At 51.6% G+C, this 18,626-nt stretch overlaps 1 protein-coding gene across 3 annotated transcripts in view; it reads right to left on the bottom strand.

Annotated features, from left to right (window-relative positions):
* Positions 1-18,626, bottom strand: part of PICK1 (protein interacting with PRKCA 1) — a 135,176-nt gene that overhangs the window by 99,497 nt on the left and 17,053 nt on the right. For all 3 annotated transcript variants that reach the window (XM_029590150.1, XM_029590151.1, XM_029590152.1), the window contains exon 4: positions 11,012-11,140. In XM_029590150.1, coding sequence (XP_029446010.1) covers positions 11,012-11,140 — 129 coding nt within the window. The remainder of the gene's footprint in view (positions 1-11,011; positions 11,141-18,626) is intronic.

The following is an 18,626-nucleotide window of genomic DNA, read 5'->3' as shown; positions in this document are numbered from 1 at the left end:
AGAGAGCTGTCCAGCTCAATTCAGCAAACTAACAGGTCAACCAGTACCGAGCGGTAGGAAGAGCTGCGTTAGTGCCCGGTGCACCCGCGGTTGCCGCACGCACAGTGCAGCTCACCTACCGCTCGATCCTGTATGTAAATAGCTTGCTAATGCAAGCTGCGTCTTAGAAGCGTCCGTGAAGCGTTAGGCCCGCGCAACCCGTTTTACTGTATAGAGCGCTGGTATCTGTCATTTCAAATGTCATTTGAAATGACAGGTACCAGGAAGTGGACAGTTCTCCGACGCTCAGGATTGTCAGCCCTCTCTCCCCTCCTCCCGAAGCAACAAAAGCGAAAAAAGCGAAAAAAAAAAAAAGTTGCAAGAGAGAGAGGGGAGAGAGGACTGGCAATCCTAAGCTCGGGATGGCCAGTCCCTCTCCCCTCCTCCCGAGGCAAGGCGCGAAAAGCAGCCTTGCTCCGGGAGGAGGGGAGAGAGGATTGGCAGTGTGAAGCGACCAAGCTGCTTACCTTTTTTGCAGCCCTCCGGAGGAGACGGCCATCAGCAGAAACGGATCGTGGCTCCCCTGCCTCCCGGCGAAGATGGACGCCTGCACGGGGGAAAGCGGCCCCTGTGCCCGCAATTGGCCGCTCAAGACGTGACGTCACGACGTTTGGCGTCACGGCATGTGACGTCACGTCTTGAGCGGCCAATTGCGGGCACAGGGGCCGCTTTCCCCCGTGCAGGCGTCCATCTTTGCCGGGAGGCAGGGGAGGGGAGCCGCGATCCATTTCTGCTGATGGCTGCTCAAGACGTGACGTCCATCTTCCTGAGCAGCTGGAGGCAGGAGAGGGGAGCCGCGGTCGCGTTCGCTGATATCCGGATGGGGGGCTGCAAAAGTAAGTCGCTTTATACTGCCAGTCCCCTCCCCCCTCCTCCCGGAGCAAGGCTGCTTTTCGCGCCTGCCTCGGGAGGAGGGGAGGGAGGACTGGCAATCCCGAAGGTAGGGTTGCCCGTCCTCTCCCCTCTCTCTCTTGCAACTTTTTTTTTCGTTTTTTTTTTTTTTGGCTTCGGGAGGAGGGGAGAGGACTGGAGCTGCCCCGGGGACCGGCACCCATGGACGCGGCCAGGGCAGGAGAGCGGGAGCTGGGGGAAAGTTTGCCGCCTACCCTTACCCCGCCTCTAACGCAGGGGTAGGGGTAGGCGGTAAGTTAGCAGGTTAAACGCGGGGCAAAAAGGAAAATTAGTTCTTACCTGATAATTTTCGTTCCTGTAGTACCACGGATCAGTCCAGACACCTGGGTTGTGACTCCGCACCAGCAGATGGAGACAGAGCAAAACTTGACGGGCTCCCTACATATAGTAAGGTGCCACCCACAGCCCCTCAGTCAAACGAACTGTCAAAGTAAACCAGTGCCCGACTAACTAACTAGAACAATTTTAACCAATTCAAACACCCCCTGGCTGAAAACCGAAAACATCAGACCAGAGGCAAGCGGCATTATGCCAAGAACTGGAACAATTGCAGTACGAATAACCAAAACGAGCGGACTCTCTCTCTCTTCATCGTACCAAACAGACGGGCGGGAGCCTGGACTGATCCGTGGTACTACAGGAACGAAAATTATCAGGTAAGAACTAATTTTCCTTTCCCTGTACGTACCCGGATCAGTCCAGACACCTGGGATGTACCAGAGCAAACTACCGAGGGTGGGAAGCAGAGAGTCCCGCTCGGAGGACACTCGCTCCAAACCCCGGCGGCTCAGACGCCTGGACATCAAGCCTGTAATGCCTAGTGAAAGTATGCAAGGACTTCCACGTCGCAGCCCTACAGATCTCCTGCGTGGACACCTGAGATACCTCGGCCCAGGACGCGGCTTGCGCCTGAGTGGAATGAGCACGAAGCCCCCTAGGTGCCACCTTACCGCGCAGAAGATATGCGGAGCTAACAGCCTCCTTGAGCCAACGCGCAATGGTGGCCCGCGACGCAGCAGACCCCCGGCGAGGCCCGGACCAGAGAACAAACAGATGGTCGGAAACCCGGAAAGGATTCGTAACCTCCAGATACCGAAGCAGAATCCTGCGAACGTCGAGCTTCCTTAACTCTTTCATCCCCTTGTCCATCTGAACCCCGACCTCAAAACCTGGAAGGTCCACTGACTGATTTAAGTGAAACGAGGACACCACCTTAGGCAAAAAGGACGGCACAGTCCGCAGAGAAACTCCGCCCTGCGAGAATCGCAAGAACGGTTCCCGACAGGACAAGGCCTGCAACTCCGAGACCCGACGAGCAGACGTAATGGCTACTAGAAACACGGTCTTCAAGGTAAGATCTTTCAGCGTCGCCCGCTTAAGAGGCTCAAACGGTGCTCCCCCAAGCGCCGAGAGCACGCAATTCAAATTCCAAGACGGACAAGGATTCCGTACCGGAGGGCGTAAATGTTTAGCCCCGCGAAGGAAACGCACCACATCCGGATGACACGCCAAGGACACACCGCGAACCTTACCGCGCAGACAACCAAGCGCAGCTATCTGTACCTTCAGGGTACTCCAGGCCAGCCCCTTCGAGAGGCCCTCTTGAAGAAAAGCGAGGACCCCCGGCACCGGGGGACGTACAGGGTCCACCTCATGAGTACTACACCAGTCCTCAAAAACCGTCCACACCCTCATATAGGCTAAGGACGTAGACTGTTTTCGAGCCCTCAACAAGGTAGCAATCACAGCCTCAGAGTACCCCTTAGTCCTTAAGCACGCCCTTTCAAAAGCCATGCCGCGAGACAAAAGTGATCCGCATCCTCCAAACAGACAGGTCCTTGTCGAAGAAGAGATGCGGCCCCGTGAAACCGAAGCGGAGGCTCCGCCGCCAGCTGAATGAGGTCCGCGAACCACGGGCGCCTTGGCCAGTCCGGCGCCACCAGGATCACGTCCGCCGGATGTAACTCGATTCGGCGAAGAACCTTGCCGATCAGAGGCCACGGGGGAAACACATATATCAACACGTCCGTGGGCCAGGGAAGTACTAGAGCATCGACTCCTTCTGCGCCCCGTTCCCTCCGACGGCTGAAGAACCGTGGGGCCTTTGCGTTGTGAGCGGTGGCCATCAGGTCCAGGCGTGGCGTTCCCCACCTGGCACAGATGAGGCGATACGCCATGTCTGGTAACTCCCACTCGCCTGGATCCAGCCGATGCCGGCTGAGGAAGTCCGCCTGCACGTTGTCCACACCTGCGATGTGAGACGCCGCCAAGCCGCTGAGGTGCTGTTCCGCCCAGATCATGAGCAGCCTTGCCTCTTCCGCTACCTGCTGGCTCCTCGTGCCCCCTTGATGATTGATATACGCCACCGTGGTTGCGTTGTCCGAGAGCACTCGAACCGCCTGGCCCCGTATCCACGGAAGAAACGCTTGCAGGGCCAACGACACCGCCCTGGTCTCCAAGCGGTTGATGGACCACCTCGACTGCTGGCTCGACCACTGCCCCTGGACCGAGCGGCCTCCGCAGACCGCCCCCCAGCCGAGCAGACTGGCATCCGTCGTCACTACCGTCCAGGTGGGCATGACGAGAGACACCCCGCCTGACAGATGATCTCGGGAGAGCCACCAGAGCAGACTGGCCCTGGCACAGGGCGTGAGAGGCAACGGCAGATGAAACTCCTCCGAAACCGGCTTCCAGCGGGAAAGTAACGCTGATTGTAACGGTCGCAGGTGAGCGAAAGCCCAAGGGACCAGCGCGAGGGTCGACGCCATGGAACCCAAGACCCTCAGGTAATCGCAAACCAGCGGGCACCGCATGGACAAGAGATGTCGCACCTGTCGCTGGAGCTTGACCACTCTCTCCTGAGTCAGCGACACCATGGCCCTCTCGGTGTCGAACAGGGCCCCCAGATACTCCAACCGCTGCGTAGGCTGCAGATGACTCTTGGACAAGTTGACCACCCAACCGAGCGACCGCAAGAGTTGTAGGACCCTGGCAATCGCCTGCCGACACTCAGCCTCCGATTTGGCTCGGATGAGCCAATCGTCCAAGTAAGGATGCACCAGCAGCCCTTCCCTCCGGAGCTGAGCAGCCACCACCACCATCACCTTGGTGAAAGTGCGTGGAGCCGTGGCGAGGCCGAAGGGAAGAGCCCTGAACTGGTAATGGCCGCCCAGGATGCAGAATCTCAGGTACCGGTGATAAGCCGGCTGAATCCCGATGTGAAGGTACGCCTCCGTAAGGTCCAGAGAAGCGAGAAACTCGCCCGAACGAACCGCGGCAATCACCGAGCGGATCGTCTCCATCTTGAACCGCGGCACCCGCAGGCACCGGTTGACGCCCTTTAGATCGAGAATGGGCCGAAAAGCTCCATCCTTCTTTGGGACCACGAAGTAAATGGAGTACCTTCCCGTGCCCTGCTGATCCTGCGGCACGGGCGTAATTGCGCCCAGGTCCTCTAGACGCCGAAGGGTGGTCCGGACAGCGGCGCGCTTGACGAGAGCCTTGCAGGGTGAGACGAGGAACTTGTCCACCGGGAGCCGAACAAAATCTAACGCGTAACCGCCTCTTATCACAGCGAGGACCCACTGGTCGGAAGTGATTCTGGTCCATGCCTCGTAAAACAAGGTGAGCCTCGCACCCACGTAAGGTACGAGGGTTGGCGGCAACGAGGAATGGACCCGTCTCGTTTCATTGGGCCGACTTGGACCCCGAGCCGGACGAGGGTCCACCGGTCCTGTTGAACTTCTTCCCTCGAAAGGACTGCGACCAGGAGGACTATCTAGCCGATCCGGACCGGTAGGACTGGCTCGACCCGGTCGCCCTCTGTGGCCGCTGCCGGCGGTTAGACCGGAACCTGTTTCTTGCCGAGAAGGACGACCGAGGCTTGGGTCTATCTTCCGGTAACTTAAAAGCCTTATTCTCGCTCAGGAACTGCATCAGGTCGTCCAGCTGCTTACCAAACAGGAGCTTTCCCTTAAAGGGTAAGGAACCCAGATGGGCCTTGGACGCCCCATCCGCAGCCCAGTTGCGAAGCCAGAGGAGCCGACGCGCCGAGACCGCCGACACCATCGCTCTGGCCGATGTTCTGAGCAAATCGTGCATCGCATCAGCGCTGTAGGCAATCACCGCTTCCAAGTTATCCGCCTGAGTAGCCTCCCCGGAGGAGAGGTCGGCGTTCACTTGCAGGACTTGGGCCCACCGGAGCCCCGCTCGCAGTGCAAAGGTACTACACATGGCTGCCCGCACTCCCAGTGCGAACACTTCGAAGATCTTCTTCAACTGCACCTCCAGCTTCCTATCTTGGATATCCCGGAGGGCCGTAGCACCCGTAACGGGGATGGTGGACCTCTTCGTCACTGCTGACACCGCCGCGTCCACCCGTGGAAGGCGCAGCAGTTCCAGAGCGTCCTCTGGAAGGGGATAAAGCTTGTCCATAGCCTTACTCACCTTCAGCCCCAGGTCCGGGGTATCCCATTCCCGGAACAAGATATCTGAGACCGAGAAGTGCCAAGGGAAAGCAAGCGCAGGGCCCGCCAGGCCCAGCAGCACCGGATCCATCTTGACCCCTTGCCGGGACTCCACAGGTGGAGGATCCACGCCGATCTCATCCAGGATAGCCGGGATAAGGGGAGAAAGTTCTTCCCTACGAAACAGGCGGACGACCTTGGGGTCATCACCCTCAGCCGCCTGCGGCCCCTTGCCGGCTCCCGGCTGGGCCTGCCCTTCGTCCTCATGTCCCTCCTGGCCTTCAGGGGCTCCCGACAACGCTTCCTCGTCCGAGGAGGCGGTGGACGCCGTCTCCGATTCCTGTGGGTCGCCACGCGGCTGTCTCTTTTCTCGTGGCCCACCCCGGGCGTCCCGGGTCCGAACGGCTCTCTTCCGGGACCGGGAGAGAGATTCCTTCCCCCCGGAAGCTTTCCCAGCCTTTAGACGCGACTTTTTGTACCTTGCGAGTTTCTGCAGCAACAATGAGAAATCTTCTGAAAATGAGCCCTCCGATCCGGAGGACCCCTCCACAGCACTCGGGCTCCCCGACCCACGGGGTCCCGGGGGCTCTCCCCCCGAAATCCTGGGCTGTGGCGACAGCGAGGGAGGCAGGGCGCCATCTTGGAGTGCCCTCCTCATGGCATCCCTCACACTGGACAAAATGGCTTCCGTTCCCACGCTAAGCGGGAACGGATCCAAGGACGCGGCCTCCGAGCCTCCGGCACGCGACGGCGAACGGGCACCCCGCGATCGACCCCCCCCCCGGGCGACCCCCGACGAGCCCTCGCCACCGGTGACGCAGCTGGAACAGACCCCGTCCCGGGAGAGACGCGCGCGCACAGAGCCGCACGCGCGGCACGCTGACCCTCTCGGCATCCGCAGCGACGAACGGGCTCCCCAACCCGCGCCCCCCTTCCGCGAAGCGAACGCACCGAACGGCGAAACGACGGCGAAGAGGGAGAGAGAGCCGGCGCCGCAAGGTCAAACTCAAAGAAACCGCTATGGTTTTTTTTTTTATACTTAGGCGCTAGCCGAGGTCCTGCAGTCTTCAGCTCCGGCGGGGGTGAGTGAACCGGGCTCCCCGGTGTCACCCCCGACGCTGCTGCCAGCACAGGCCGGGTCCTCGACCCTCAGCAGCGGCCTCGACCTGGAGGGGATGGTCCTCTCAGGACCTTCCAACCCTCCTGGGAGGCTCCCCCGACGGGAGACTTCTATCTTCTTTATGTCTTCTTTCTTCTTTTCTTTTTTTTTTTTTTTTAAAGACACACTGCCCTAACTACTTAGGATTAAATACAAATAGATCCCTGACTACCCCGAGCCAAAAACAACCAAGGATCCCCGAGACTGTGGATGGACCTGCCCCATCTGCTGGAGACAGAGAAAGACTGAGGGGCTGTGGGTGGCACCTTACTATATGTAGGGAGCCCGTCAAGTTTTGCTCTGTCTCCATCTGCTGGTGCGGAGTCACAACCCAGGTGTCTGGACTGATCCGGGTATGTACAGGGAACGGCAGGGTACAATAGCGATAGTCGGGGCGCGCGTTACTGGATGGTAGGGAATAGCTAATTCGCTCGTTTGCATGCAATATACATGCCGCGTGCGGAAGGGGTTGCCCGGGGATTTTAGGACACGGTAGGAGTAGGTTAAAGGGGGCTGTGGATCGCAGGAAGGGCTAATGCGGCCGGGAAGTGAGTAGAACGCAGGTTAGGAGCGGGGTAAACGCGGCCGCACTTTACTGGATAGACCTGTAAGAAAGGGAGAGGGAAAGGCCAAAACTGGAGAGTGAGCCAAGGAAAAGCTACCGCAGTGGCCTCGTGGGGGGGAGGAGGGGAATCTGGACCACCAGATTTGCACCCCACGGCGAACACAGGACCAGGCATACAAAAGGGTCACCGACCCCCCAGCCCGTCCACCCCAACCAAACAGGGTAGGGATCCCTCACTAGGATCCCCGACCCCTGGGAGAAAGGCCCAAAAGGATAAAAAATTAGAAAAAAAACAAAACAAAACAACTGGGCAGACAAAGAAACTGCAGGCTTTTTTCACCAGCCACCATCTGCTGGAAACGGAGAAATACTGAGAAACTGCAGGTGGCACCAGTGTATATGAAGCAGTATCAGTTTTACTTTCTCTGTCTCCATCTGCTAGTACGGATGAATAAACCCAGGAGTCTGGACTGATCCGGGTACTTACAGGGAACGTGGGCTTTTCTTGTGACATCTGCATTCCCTCTGGGGCCTCCGATGTATCACAAGTTCTGCAAAATGAACCTGTGATGCAACACTGCTGACGGTTCCCGCACAACTGATATTTATTATTATTATTATTATTTTTAATTTTTATATACCGAGGTTCTTATAGAGACTATAAATCACTCCGGTTTACATATAATGATAAACTGCCCAACAGAGATAAGGGGGCTTTACATAGAACAGTGGTACATATGGAACATTATAACTGGATGACAATTTAACATAATGATAATAAATAATATAGAATAGTTTTACTTGTAATTAATAAAAAATAAAATTATGTAATATAAACTGTATAATTTAAATATTTAACTTGGATATAGTGACATATTAACCATGCCAAATATAAATAATAAGATAAAATGAATTTTGAACTTAGAAATTGTAGTCCAGTTGCAGAGGAAAATACAAATAAGATTAATTTTTAGAACTCAAAGATTGTTGTCCAGTTGCAGAGACCTGAAGGTAGGACTTGGTATGGTGACCATAATTAGGGGATACTTCTTATTTGGAAGACTTTCCGTCTTGGTAGGATTGTGAGTCTGGGAAGGCTTGTTGGAAAAGAAGAGTCTTTAGCCTTTTTTTGAACTCTTGATGATTGGGTTCAAGTCTTAGATTTGGGGGGAGCATGTTCCACTGGTGGGGGCCTGCTAAGGATAGCGCTCTTTTGCTCAGAGATGATTTTACTTGTTGGGCATGCAGTGATCCTTTGTAAGCGCTTCTGATAGGTCTGGAAGATGTGTGCGGTTGGAGTTGAAAGCTTAACGTGATGGGAGCTATTTTGTTTGTCGCTTTGTGGATGATTGTGAGTACCTTATAGAGTATCCTTTGTTTAATGGGAAGCCAATGTAGATTACTAAGGATTGGGGTGATGTGATCTTTTTTGTTAGTGCTTGTTAGAATTCTGGCAGCAGAATTCTGTACCATCTGTAATGGTTTGATCGTGTTGTTGGGTAGACCTAGTAGCAGGGAGTTGCAATAGTCGAGCTTTGATAATATTATGGATTGAAGTACTAGCCTGAAGTCGGAGAAATAAAGGAGGGGTTTAAGTTTTTTGAGGACTTGCAGTTTGTAAAAGCAGTCCTTCGTGGTATTGTTTACGAACTTTTTTAGGTTAAGATGATTGTCAAGCCATGCTCCAAGGTTTCTGACGTCCGGTGAGAACATGTTATTAGCGTTTGGTAGAGAGAAGCTAGAAGAGATTGTGAGTGGATCCTGAGAGACAATGAGCATTTCGGTTTTATTGGCATTCAATACTAGGTTGAGGCTTGAGAGTAATTCCTTAATGGGCTGTAGGCATTCGTTCCAGTAAGTGATGGTTTTTTGAAGGGATTCTGTAATCGGGAGAAGGATTTGAATGTCGTCTGCATAGAGGTAATGGGTAAGCTTGAGGTTTAGAGTAGGTGGCAGAGAGGGAGGAGGTAGATATTGAATAGGGTGGGAGAAAGTGAGGATCCTTGCGGGACTCCTTGCTCTGTAAGGATTGGATGCGATTCTTTGTTGTTTATCCTTACTTTGTAGAATCTGTTGCTTAGGAAGGAGTGAAACCATTTGAGAGCTGTGCCTTTGATCCCTATATTAGTTAGTTGGTCTATAAGTGTAGTATGTTTTACCGTATCAAACGCCGCAGAAAGATCAAGTAGAACCAGCAGGTAAGATTGTTTTTTCTCCAGGTTCACGAGGATGGTATCAGTGAGCGATAATAAGAGAGATTCGGTGTTTAGTCGTTTTCGGAAGCCATATTGAGCTGGGGATAGAATGTTATGATCTTCCAGATATTCTGACAGTTGCTTGTTGACAATTTTTTCCATCAGTTTGGCGATGAGTGGTAAGTTTGCAATCGGTCGGAAGTTAGCTGGGTCTGATGGAGAAGCATTTGGTTTCTTCAGTAACGGTTTCAGGATTGCCAATTTTAACTGGTTAGGAACTGAGCCTTGAGACAGGGATGTGTTGATAATTTCTGCTATTGGTTTTGAGATGGTGTTTGGTATGGCAATGAGGAGATTTGTTGGTAATGGGTCTGATGGGTGTGAGGATGGTTTTAGTTTTTTGAGTGTATTTTCGATCTCCAGTGAAGAAGTGAGCTCGAATGAGTCCAAGCTTGTGTTTTGTTGCGGCACTGTTGTTAGATGGTGTGTTAAGGTGGGGCTATTGGATGTAATTGAATGGGTAAGGTTAGTGATTTTTGTCTTGAAGTAGTTGGCTAGCTCGTTAGCTTTGTTGAGCGCTTGGTGGTCTGGGATCGTGAGAGGAGATGGTTTGGTTAGAGAGGAGACGTAAGAAAAAAGGGCCTTTGAGTCGAAAATGAAGTTGTGTATTTTTTTTGCATAGAATTCTTTCTTTGTTCTAAGGATAGTATTCCTGTAGGAGTTGAGGTGGGATTTGTAGATGGTTTGTGTCGACCATCTGTCAACCATCATGACCTGTGGGGTCATGTAGGAGGGGGGGGGGTATGAACAGAGTGAGTATGCTCCTCGGTTCCTGCTGCCAGCCTCTTTTTTCTGCCTGCATTTTGTCTTTTTTGTTTATTTATGCAATTGTCAGCTACCGTAATAGCCAATACCAGGCCTAAATGGGAACTGGATTTTCCAAGGAAGGAAGAGAAGGAAGTCCTGGCTGTCATGGTTTGAGCTCTATTAAGGATTTTTTGTCATGAAAGATTACAGAACAGGTCATTTTCCATGACCATACCAAAGTTATGGAATGATCTTCCTTTATCTATCAGGAAAGAACCTAATCTTATGCAGTTTTGCTTTAAGTTGAAGACCTGACTGATGGTTTCTGAGTTATAAATTAATGACTGAGCTGGGCCTAGCAGTGAATTATTGTTTTTAATTTTAATCTTAGTAGAAAGTTATTAGATTGGGATAAATGTTTTTATAGTTTATTTTATAATTGGGGTGTTTTATTTTGTTTTAATTGTATTATTTTTTGTCATTTGTACATTGTTGTACATCACTTTGGAAGATTTTAATGTAAAATCTGGAAAGCGATTCAAAAATTTTATAAATAAGTATTAAGGAGTGAGAGACCCACCACCAGGCTGACCCAAGAGCAAAAGATCTTCTTCCTGCTATCCTAGACCAGTTATCCCTATCTATTAGAGGCAGAGAACTACAGGCATTCTGTCCTACTACACCAATCTATATAGGAAGACATGACATTACCCCACTTGTCTGGACTGGTCTGGCAGGACAACGAGGAAGCTCACAATGCAGAAGGCCAGGAATACATTCTACTAACTTTCCTCTTCCGAGGAATATGACAGTTCACACATGCCCTCCCCCACCCCCAACAGCTGCACAGCCCTACACCACTGCTAACCTTCACATTCTGGATCATCTTGGCCACCTCCACTTTGGTTTTCCCTTTGACAGACTTTCCATTCACGCCAGTGATCTCATCACCAGCTGCCAGGGTGCAGTCATGGGCTGCGGGTGTATTATCAAACACCTGCAAAACAACAGAGGTGATTAGGAAAAGGGGAATAGGAATGTAGAAAGAAGTAAAGCAAAGCGCTATGTATCATCTTGCTGAAATACACGTCAGCTGCCAATAAAGCCGTTGTTATCCTAACCAGAAAGGAAAATTGGTTCTTACCTGCTAATTTTCATTCCTGGAATACCACAGGTAGTCTAGGCAAGTGGGTTTTGCCTCCCTACCAGCAGATGGAAGTAGAGAATAAAAACTTTTCAGGCACTGCTACATAGCAGAGTGCAACCTGCAGTTTCTCAGTATTGACCTGTACCCAAGCCAAGATACAGTGAGACTCACAAAACTCAAGTCAACTTCCCCCCTCCAGGGGAATAGAAAACAAAGAATTGGAGCCCCTGTAACAACAAAACTGAATACCTTCAATCCTAAAGGCTTGTCATATATACACATAGTAAGTTCTGCATTATAAACCACTGAAGCAAAGGAAAATTAGTTCTTACTTGTTAATTTTTGTTCCTGTAGTACCACGGATCAGTCCAGACCATGGGTTGAGCCTCCTGTCCAACAGATGGAGACAGCCCAAAACTGAAAGGGTATCCTATATCAGGACAGAGCCTACTCTACAGCCCTTCAGTATAACCATTGTCAAAGCAGATTAGAGATAACCATGAAAAGATCAAGCAAGTAACAAGAGAACTCGATATAGTAACGAGAAAACTCAGAAAAGCTGAACAATTGAAAAACATTGAATGGACTCTGTATATGAACGCTCTTGCATAATTATCCATAGTCATCAACACAGATGCTTCCCTTTAAGGATAATCACAGATGAAATAAAGCTTCGAGAGGACGGCAGAAAAGAAATACAGGGAAGGGTGTCTGGACTGATCAGTGGTACTACAGGAACGAAAATTAACAGGCAAGAACTAATTTTCCTTTCCCAGTATGTACCTGGATCAGTCCAGACCGTGGGATGTACCAAAGCTTCCCTACATAGGGTGGGACAGAGACAGTCCCGCTCGAAGCACCTGCCTACCAAAGGAACCAAACACTGGTGCCTCTACATCAAGGCGGTAATGCCGAGCAAATGTATGCAGGGATTTCCACGTAGCTGCCCTACATATTTCCTGCGGAGAGACCGATTGACTCTCCGCCCAAGAAGTAGTCTGAGAATGCAAGGAATGAGCCTTTGGGCCCTCTGGGACCACTTGGCCTTGACAGATATAGGCCGAAGAAATCGCCTCCTTCAACCACTGAGCAATCGTAGCCTTAGAAGCCTTGTTGCCCCTATTTGGGCCACTCCACAGAACAAAAAGATGATCTGAGACTCGGAAATCATTGATAACCTGAAGATAACGTAGTAAAACGCATTTTACATCAAGGCGGTGAAGATCACCCCCGACCGTACTCACTATATCCTCAGGAGAGAACGCGGAAGCTCCACCGACTGATTGACATGAAAAGAAGAAACAACCTTTGGTAAGAAAGACGGTACAGTCTTGAGAGAAACTCCTGAATCAGAAAAAACGCAGGAAGGGCTCCCTACAGGACAACACTTGGATCTCCGACACCCTTCTGGCGGAGCAGATAGAAACTAGAAAAACCGTCTTAAGCATCAGATCCTCAAGGTTAGCCCGATGGAGAGGTTCGAAGGGTGCCTGACAGAGAGCCCGCAGGACCAAATTGAGACTCCACGAAGGACAAGTGGGACAGATAGGTGGATTCAAATGCTTGGCGCCCCTGAGGAAATGGACAGCATCGGGATGAGACACAACCGCGTAACCCTCAAGATTGCCTAAGAGGGAGCCGAAAGCGGACACCTGAACCCAAAGCGAACCGAATGGTAGGCCCTTGAAGAGGCCTCTCTGAAGGAAGGAAAGGACCAGCGATACCGGGGCCAAATGCACCGACACACCCGATTCCGCACAGACAGTTTCGAAAATCTTCCAGACCCGGACATACGCGAGGGAAGTAGAAGTCTTGCGGGCGCGCAGTAAAGTGGATATAACTTCCTCCTTATATCCCTTCTTTCTTAGTCTCAGACGTTCAAAAGCCAGGCCGCTAGACAGAAGCGATCTGCCTGGTCAAAAAATACGGGACCCTGCAGTAGCAGGCGTGGAAGATGACCGAGACGAAGAGGACCGTCTGTCATCAGGTTTATCAGATCAGCAAACCATGGTCGGCGGGGCCACTCGGGTGCCACGAGAATGACCGGACCCCTGTGGAATTCAATTCTTCTGAGAACCTTTCCCACTAGGGGCCAAGGAGGGAACATGTACAGAAGGATGTTGCGGGGCCAAGGAAGGAGTAGAGCGTCTACTCCTTCCGAGCAGTGCTCCCTGCAGCGGCTGAAGAACCTGGGAGCTTTGGCATTTCCCAAGGTCGCCATCAGGTCCAGGTGAGGAGGACCCCACCTGCTGACAATCGCCCCAGACAACTCCCACTTGCCTGGATCGAGACTCTGGCGACTCAAGAAATCGGCTTGCACATTCTCCTTGCCAGCTATGTGAGAAGCTGCTAGGCGCTCCAGATCGCGCTCCGCCCAGGCGAAGAGCTTGCTAGCTTCCAGGGCCACCAGGCAACTCCTGGTGCCCCCCTGTCGATTGATATAAGCCACTGTGGTGGAATTGTCCGAGAGCCAGACGAACCGCCCAACCCTCCAGGCGATTGATGTACCAGCGGCACTGGACTAGGGACCAGTATCCCTGCGTAGCTTGAGACTGGCAGACTGCTCCCCACCCGGAGGCTGGCATCTGTCGTGACCACAATCCACTGCGGAGTCCGTAGGGAGATTCCTTTCAGGAGGTGCTTCAGTGAGAGCCACCACTGTATGCCGGCGATGGTAGATTCGGAGAGCGGAGAGTCGTCCGAAACTGTTCCGACACCGGCTTCCAGCGGGATAGCAAAACTTTCTGTAACGGTCACATATGCGCAAACGCCCAGGGGACCAGATCGATAGTGTAAGCCATGGTCCCCAGAACTTGGATGTAGTCCCAGGCTGTAGGGAGTGGCAGCAAAAGAAGATTTCATACTTGAACGCCCAAGCATCCAGAAGGAATACCTTGCCGACTCAAGTATCGAAGCACGCCCCCAGAAATTCCAGGACCTGGGAGGGCTGTAGATTGCTCTTGGGAAAATTGACTATCCACCCAAGAGAGGTGAAAAGAGCAAGGATGCAGTCGACTGCCAACCTGCATAGGATCTCAGACTTGGCCCGCACGAGCCAGTCATCCAGGTAAGGATGGACTAGGACCCCTTCTCACCGGAGAGCGGTCACCGCCACCATGACCTTGGTAAATGTGCGCGGTGCTGTGGCTAGACCGAAGGGCAGAGCCCTGAACTGAAAATGCTGACCCAAGATGTTGAAGCGGAGATACTTCTGATGCTCGCTTCGGATTGGTACGTGTAAGTAAGCCTCCGTCAGGTCAAGAGAGGCCAGAAACTCTCAAGAGCGAACAGCCGCTACTACCGCCCTCAGGGTTTCCATCAGAAAATGGGGCACCTTGAGGGCCCGGTTGACTCTCTTGAGGTCCAAAATGGGGCGGAAGGAACCGTCCTTTTTTGGCACCACGAAGTAGATGGAATACTGGCCAGTGCCTTGTTCTTCCACCCGGACTGGGACTATGGCCCCCAGTCCCTGGAGTCTGGCGAGAGTCTGGCATATGGCAGGCCGCTTCTTGTGTCGGCAAGGAGAGACTATGTACAGATCCGGCAGGTCTCGAGCAAACTCTAAAGCGTAACCGTTCTCTATTATCTTGAGGACCCACCAGTCCGATGTGATTTTGACCCATTTCTCCAAAAACAGGGGGAGACAACCACCTAAGCTTGGAATGGAGTAATGGGCCAGCCGGATCTCATTGAGAGGCGGGCTTAGCGGTGGAATGTTGTGGGTTACCATCTCGGAAGGCACACCGGCCCCGAAAGGAATGAGACCAGGACTGAGATCTGGAGGGATTTCCTCTGGAAAAAGCCCCTCGCGCCCGATTATTATACCTTCGCTGGCCCTGGAAGCAGGAACAAGTGGGGAAAAAAAAAGACCTCGATTGTTTCGGGCAGTCCTCAGGTAGCTTATGAACCTTGTTCTCACCCAAGGATTTAATAAGCTGTTCCAGGTCCTCACCGAAAAGCAACTTAACCTTAAAAGGAAGTGTGCCCAACTGTGACTTGGAAGAAGAGTCCACCGACCAATTGCGCAGCCAGAGAAGTCGTCTAGCCGACACCGCTGAAACCATCGCTTTTGCCTGGATGAGGAGCATCCGCCCCATAAGCTATAGCGTCTACCAACCTTTCAGCCTGCTCTGCCTCTGCAGACGGGAGGTCCTGGGTGCTGAGCAATTGTTGAACCTACCTAAGGCTTGCCCGCTGCATGAGACTGCTGCAGATAGTCGCCCGAACTCCCAAGGCCAAGACCTCAAAGATTCACTTGAGATATGTGGCTGATGGCACACCATAGCTCCTTTTGTGTTAAGCATGTGGAGTTCATGATCTGATTGTTGACTAGAACCTACCGAATGCCCCATTTTTATGGGAGAATATATGGAGATGCTGCAGCACTGTGTTGGCGAGGCTGTGGTGATGTGGGGTCATATTTGCACATGTGGTGGCAGTGTCAAAGTGTGTGCCACTTTTGAAGTCAAGTAACACAAAACAATTGTTGATATCTTGGGTTTTCCTATTAGTATACCCACACTGGGTTTTACTTGGAAGATTGTTGAGCTCCCAGAAAATATCGCCCTTTAATAGGTCAACTTTTGTTGGCTGTGAGATTCACTATAGCTACCTTTTGGAAATCTAGTCCAGACTTAAGACATTGGCGGGATCAGGTTAAGGAAATAGCAGATATTGAACATATATGTTTTGCTGTTAAAAATGAACATTTTAAATACCAGGAGATCTGGGATCCTTATCACGATTTTTAACAACCTAGTTGATTACTGTTTTGTTTAATGGGGGACTCTCTGACTGATGCTACTTACTATATTTGTCAACGATTTCCTGATGCAGCATACAGATATATAGATAGCTATGTGATTTATGTGTATTGGAAATTTTATTTATTTTTTTTTTTTTTTTAACAAAAGATGCCCATCACAAACGCTCAAATGGAGGTCTACACAGAACCTGAACCACCAAGGTAAGGATCCATGACAGACACATCCTAGGAACCAGTGGGTGTAAATGTTTCGCCCCCTTCATAAAATGTACAACGTCCGGATGACAGGCCAATGGCTCATCTGGGGTAGCTTACTTCTAAGACATCTGTATCCAAAGCGAATTACAGGCCAGCCCGTTTGCTAAGGTTTGTTGCAAAAAGGTCAAAATCGGAGGAATGTCCACACCCAAGGACTCCAGACCTTCCTCCAAACACCAGGAATCAAAATACTCTCCACACCTGGATATAGGCTACAGATGTGAATGGCCTCCTAACCTAAGGCAAGGTAGCAATAACCAGCTCTGAGTACCCTTTCAATTGAAAGCATCTCCTCTCAAAAGCCAAGCTGTGAGACAAAGGCGATCCGCCCGATCTGAGAAAATGGGCCCTTGCCAAAGTAACCCCTGCAGAAGAGCTAATCTGATGGGACCTCTATTGTGAGAGGAATCAGAACTGCAAACCACAGGCGACGCAGCCACTCTGGTGCCACCAGAACCACCCTTCCTGGGTGTTTCTCTATGCGTTCAAACACGGGGCCAATGAGGGGATATGGAAGAAACTCATAAAGCAGGATTTCCATTGGCCAAGGAAAAACCAGAGCTTCATTCCCCTCGGACCCGACCTCTCGTCTGCAACTGAAGAACTGAGCCGCCGAAGCACTGCCTCGTGACGCCATCAATCCAAGGCCTCTACCGACCATTCCCATTCCCCCGGGTCCAACTGCTGCCTGCTGAGATAATCTGCCCGCACATTGTTCACTCAGGCCACATACAATGCCACTATCCCAGCCAGATACTGCTCCACTCAGACAAATGGTTCCTGGGCCTCCTGAACTACTAAGCAACTTAGTATCGTCCCGTCCAGACGATTAATATATGCTATGTCATTGCATTGCCCGAGAAAACTCTCACCGTCCTGCCTCGGACTTGTGGAAGGAAGGAAAGCATCACCTTGAGCACAGTCCTCGTTTCCAAACAACTGATAGACCAGGATGCTTCCACTGCCAACCATAGACCTTGAGCAGTCTGCCCTTGGCAAACAGCTCCCCAACCTTTCAGGCTGCCATCTGTGGTCACCAACACAGAGACCGGAACCTCTAGATTCACTCCTCTCTTCAAAATGGGGCAAGACAGCCCCCACACGAGAGACTGGATCTGGATGCCCCCTGAGGTGGTAAAGGGAAGTGAGACTCCCCCAATAGCAGAATCCAATGGGACAAAAGCACCTTCTGGAGTGGTCGCATATGAACAAACACCCAAGGCACCAATTCCAGCATAGATGCCATAAAGCCCAGAACCTGCAAATAATCCCAGACCCTAGCCACCGAAAACTGCAGTAGTCGAAGCACCTGAGACTTCAACTTCACTGCCCTCTCAGAGTCAAGGAATACCTTGCCAACACGTGTATCGAACTGTGCCCCCGGGTACTCTGACTGGGACGGAACTAGCCTGCTCTTGCTATGTTTGCCACCCTGACCAGAGGCTGCAACACCTCCATGACTCACCGAATCAACTGATGACACCCCTTCCGACTTCGCCCGAAGGAGCCAGTCTTCCAAGTACGGGTGAACTAGAATCACATCCCTTTCTCAGGGCCACAGCCACAACTACCATCACACCTTCATGAAAGTCCGTGAGGCTGTTGCTAATCTGAAAGGAAGAGCTTGAAACTGAAAATGCTGTCCTAGCACCATGAATCGCAGAAACCTCTAATGCTCTGATGGTATGGGGAAGTGCAAATAAAACAAACGAAGCCTGAAACTCATCTTTGTGGACTGCAATGTCTCCATCCAGAAATGCGGAACCCGAAGTGCCGCGTTGACCCTTTGGAGATCCAGAAAGGACCACTAGGTACCCGCCTTTTCAGGAACTACGAAGTAAATCGAGTACCTCCCTCAACCAAGTTCCTTCGGCAGTACTAGTACACCTGCAACATATCCCAGACTGCCTCTCGTTTGATGCGGGATGTGCAGTGGGATACCCTGAAGGCTACCCTGACCGGACAAGAAAGTACTAAAGCATAGCAGTCTCTTATCACCTCTAGGATCCAGTGATCCAATGTGAACTTGGTCCATTTTCTGTAAAAGAGGGCTAGACTCCCTTCGATGGCTTCCAAGAAAAAATGGGTCAGCCTGACTGCATTGTGAGGCTTTTCTTCCCCCAGCCCCCTGACTGAAGACTCCCACTGGGATATCTCCGTTTACCTCAAAAGGACTGCTGCCCTCCTGAGTCCTGCTTCTGCAATCAAGCCGAAAAATTCTTGCTGGAGTGAAATATCCTCATCTCCTGGAAGCAGGAGCAGGATGTGGAAGCTTTCTTGTTGCCCTTATCTTTCAGCAACGTATTCCCAAGA

The sequence above is a fragment of the Rhinatrema bivittatum genome, chromosome 2, assembly GCF_901001135.1.
Source record: "Rhinatrema bivittatum chromosome 2, aRhiBiv1.1, whole genome shotgun sequence".
Classification (NCBI taxonomy): Eukaryota; Metazoa; Chordata; class Amphibia; order Gymnophiona; family Rhinatrematidae; genus Rhinatrema; species Rhinatrema bivittatum.
Note: the sequence above shows the minus strand (reverse complement) of the source record. Positions and strands in the feature narration are given on the sequence as shown.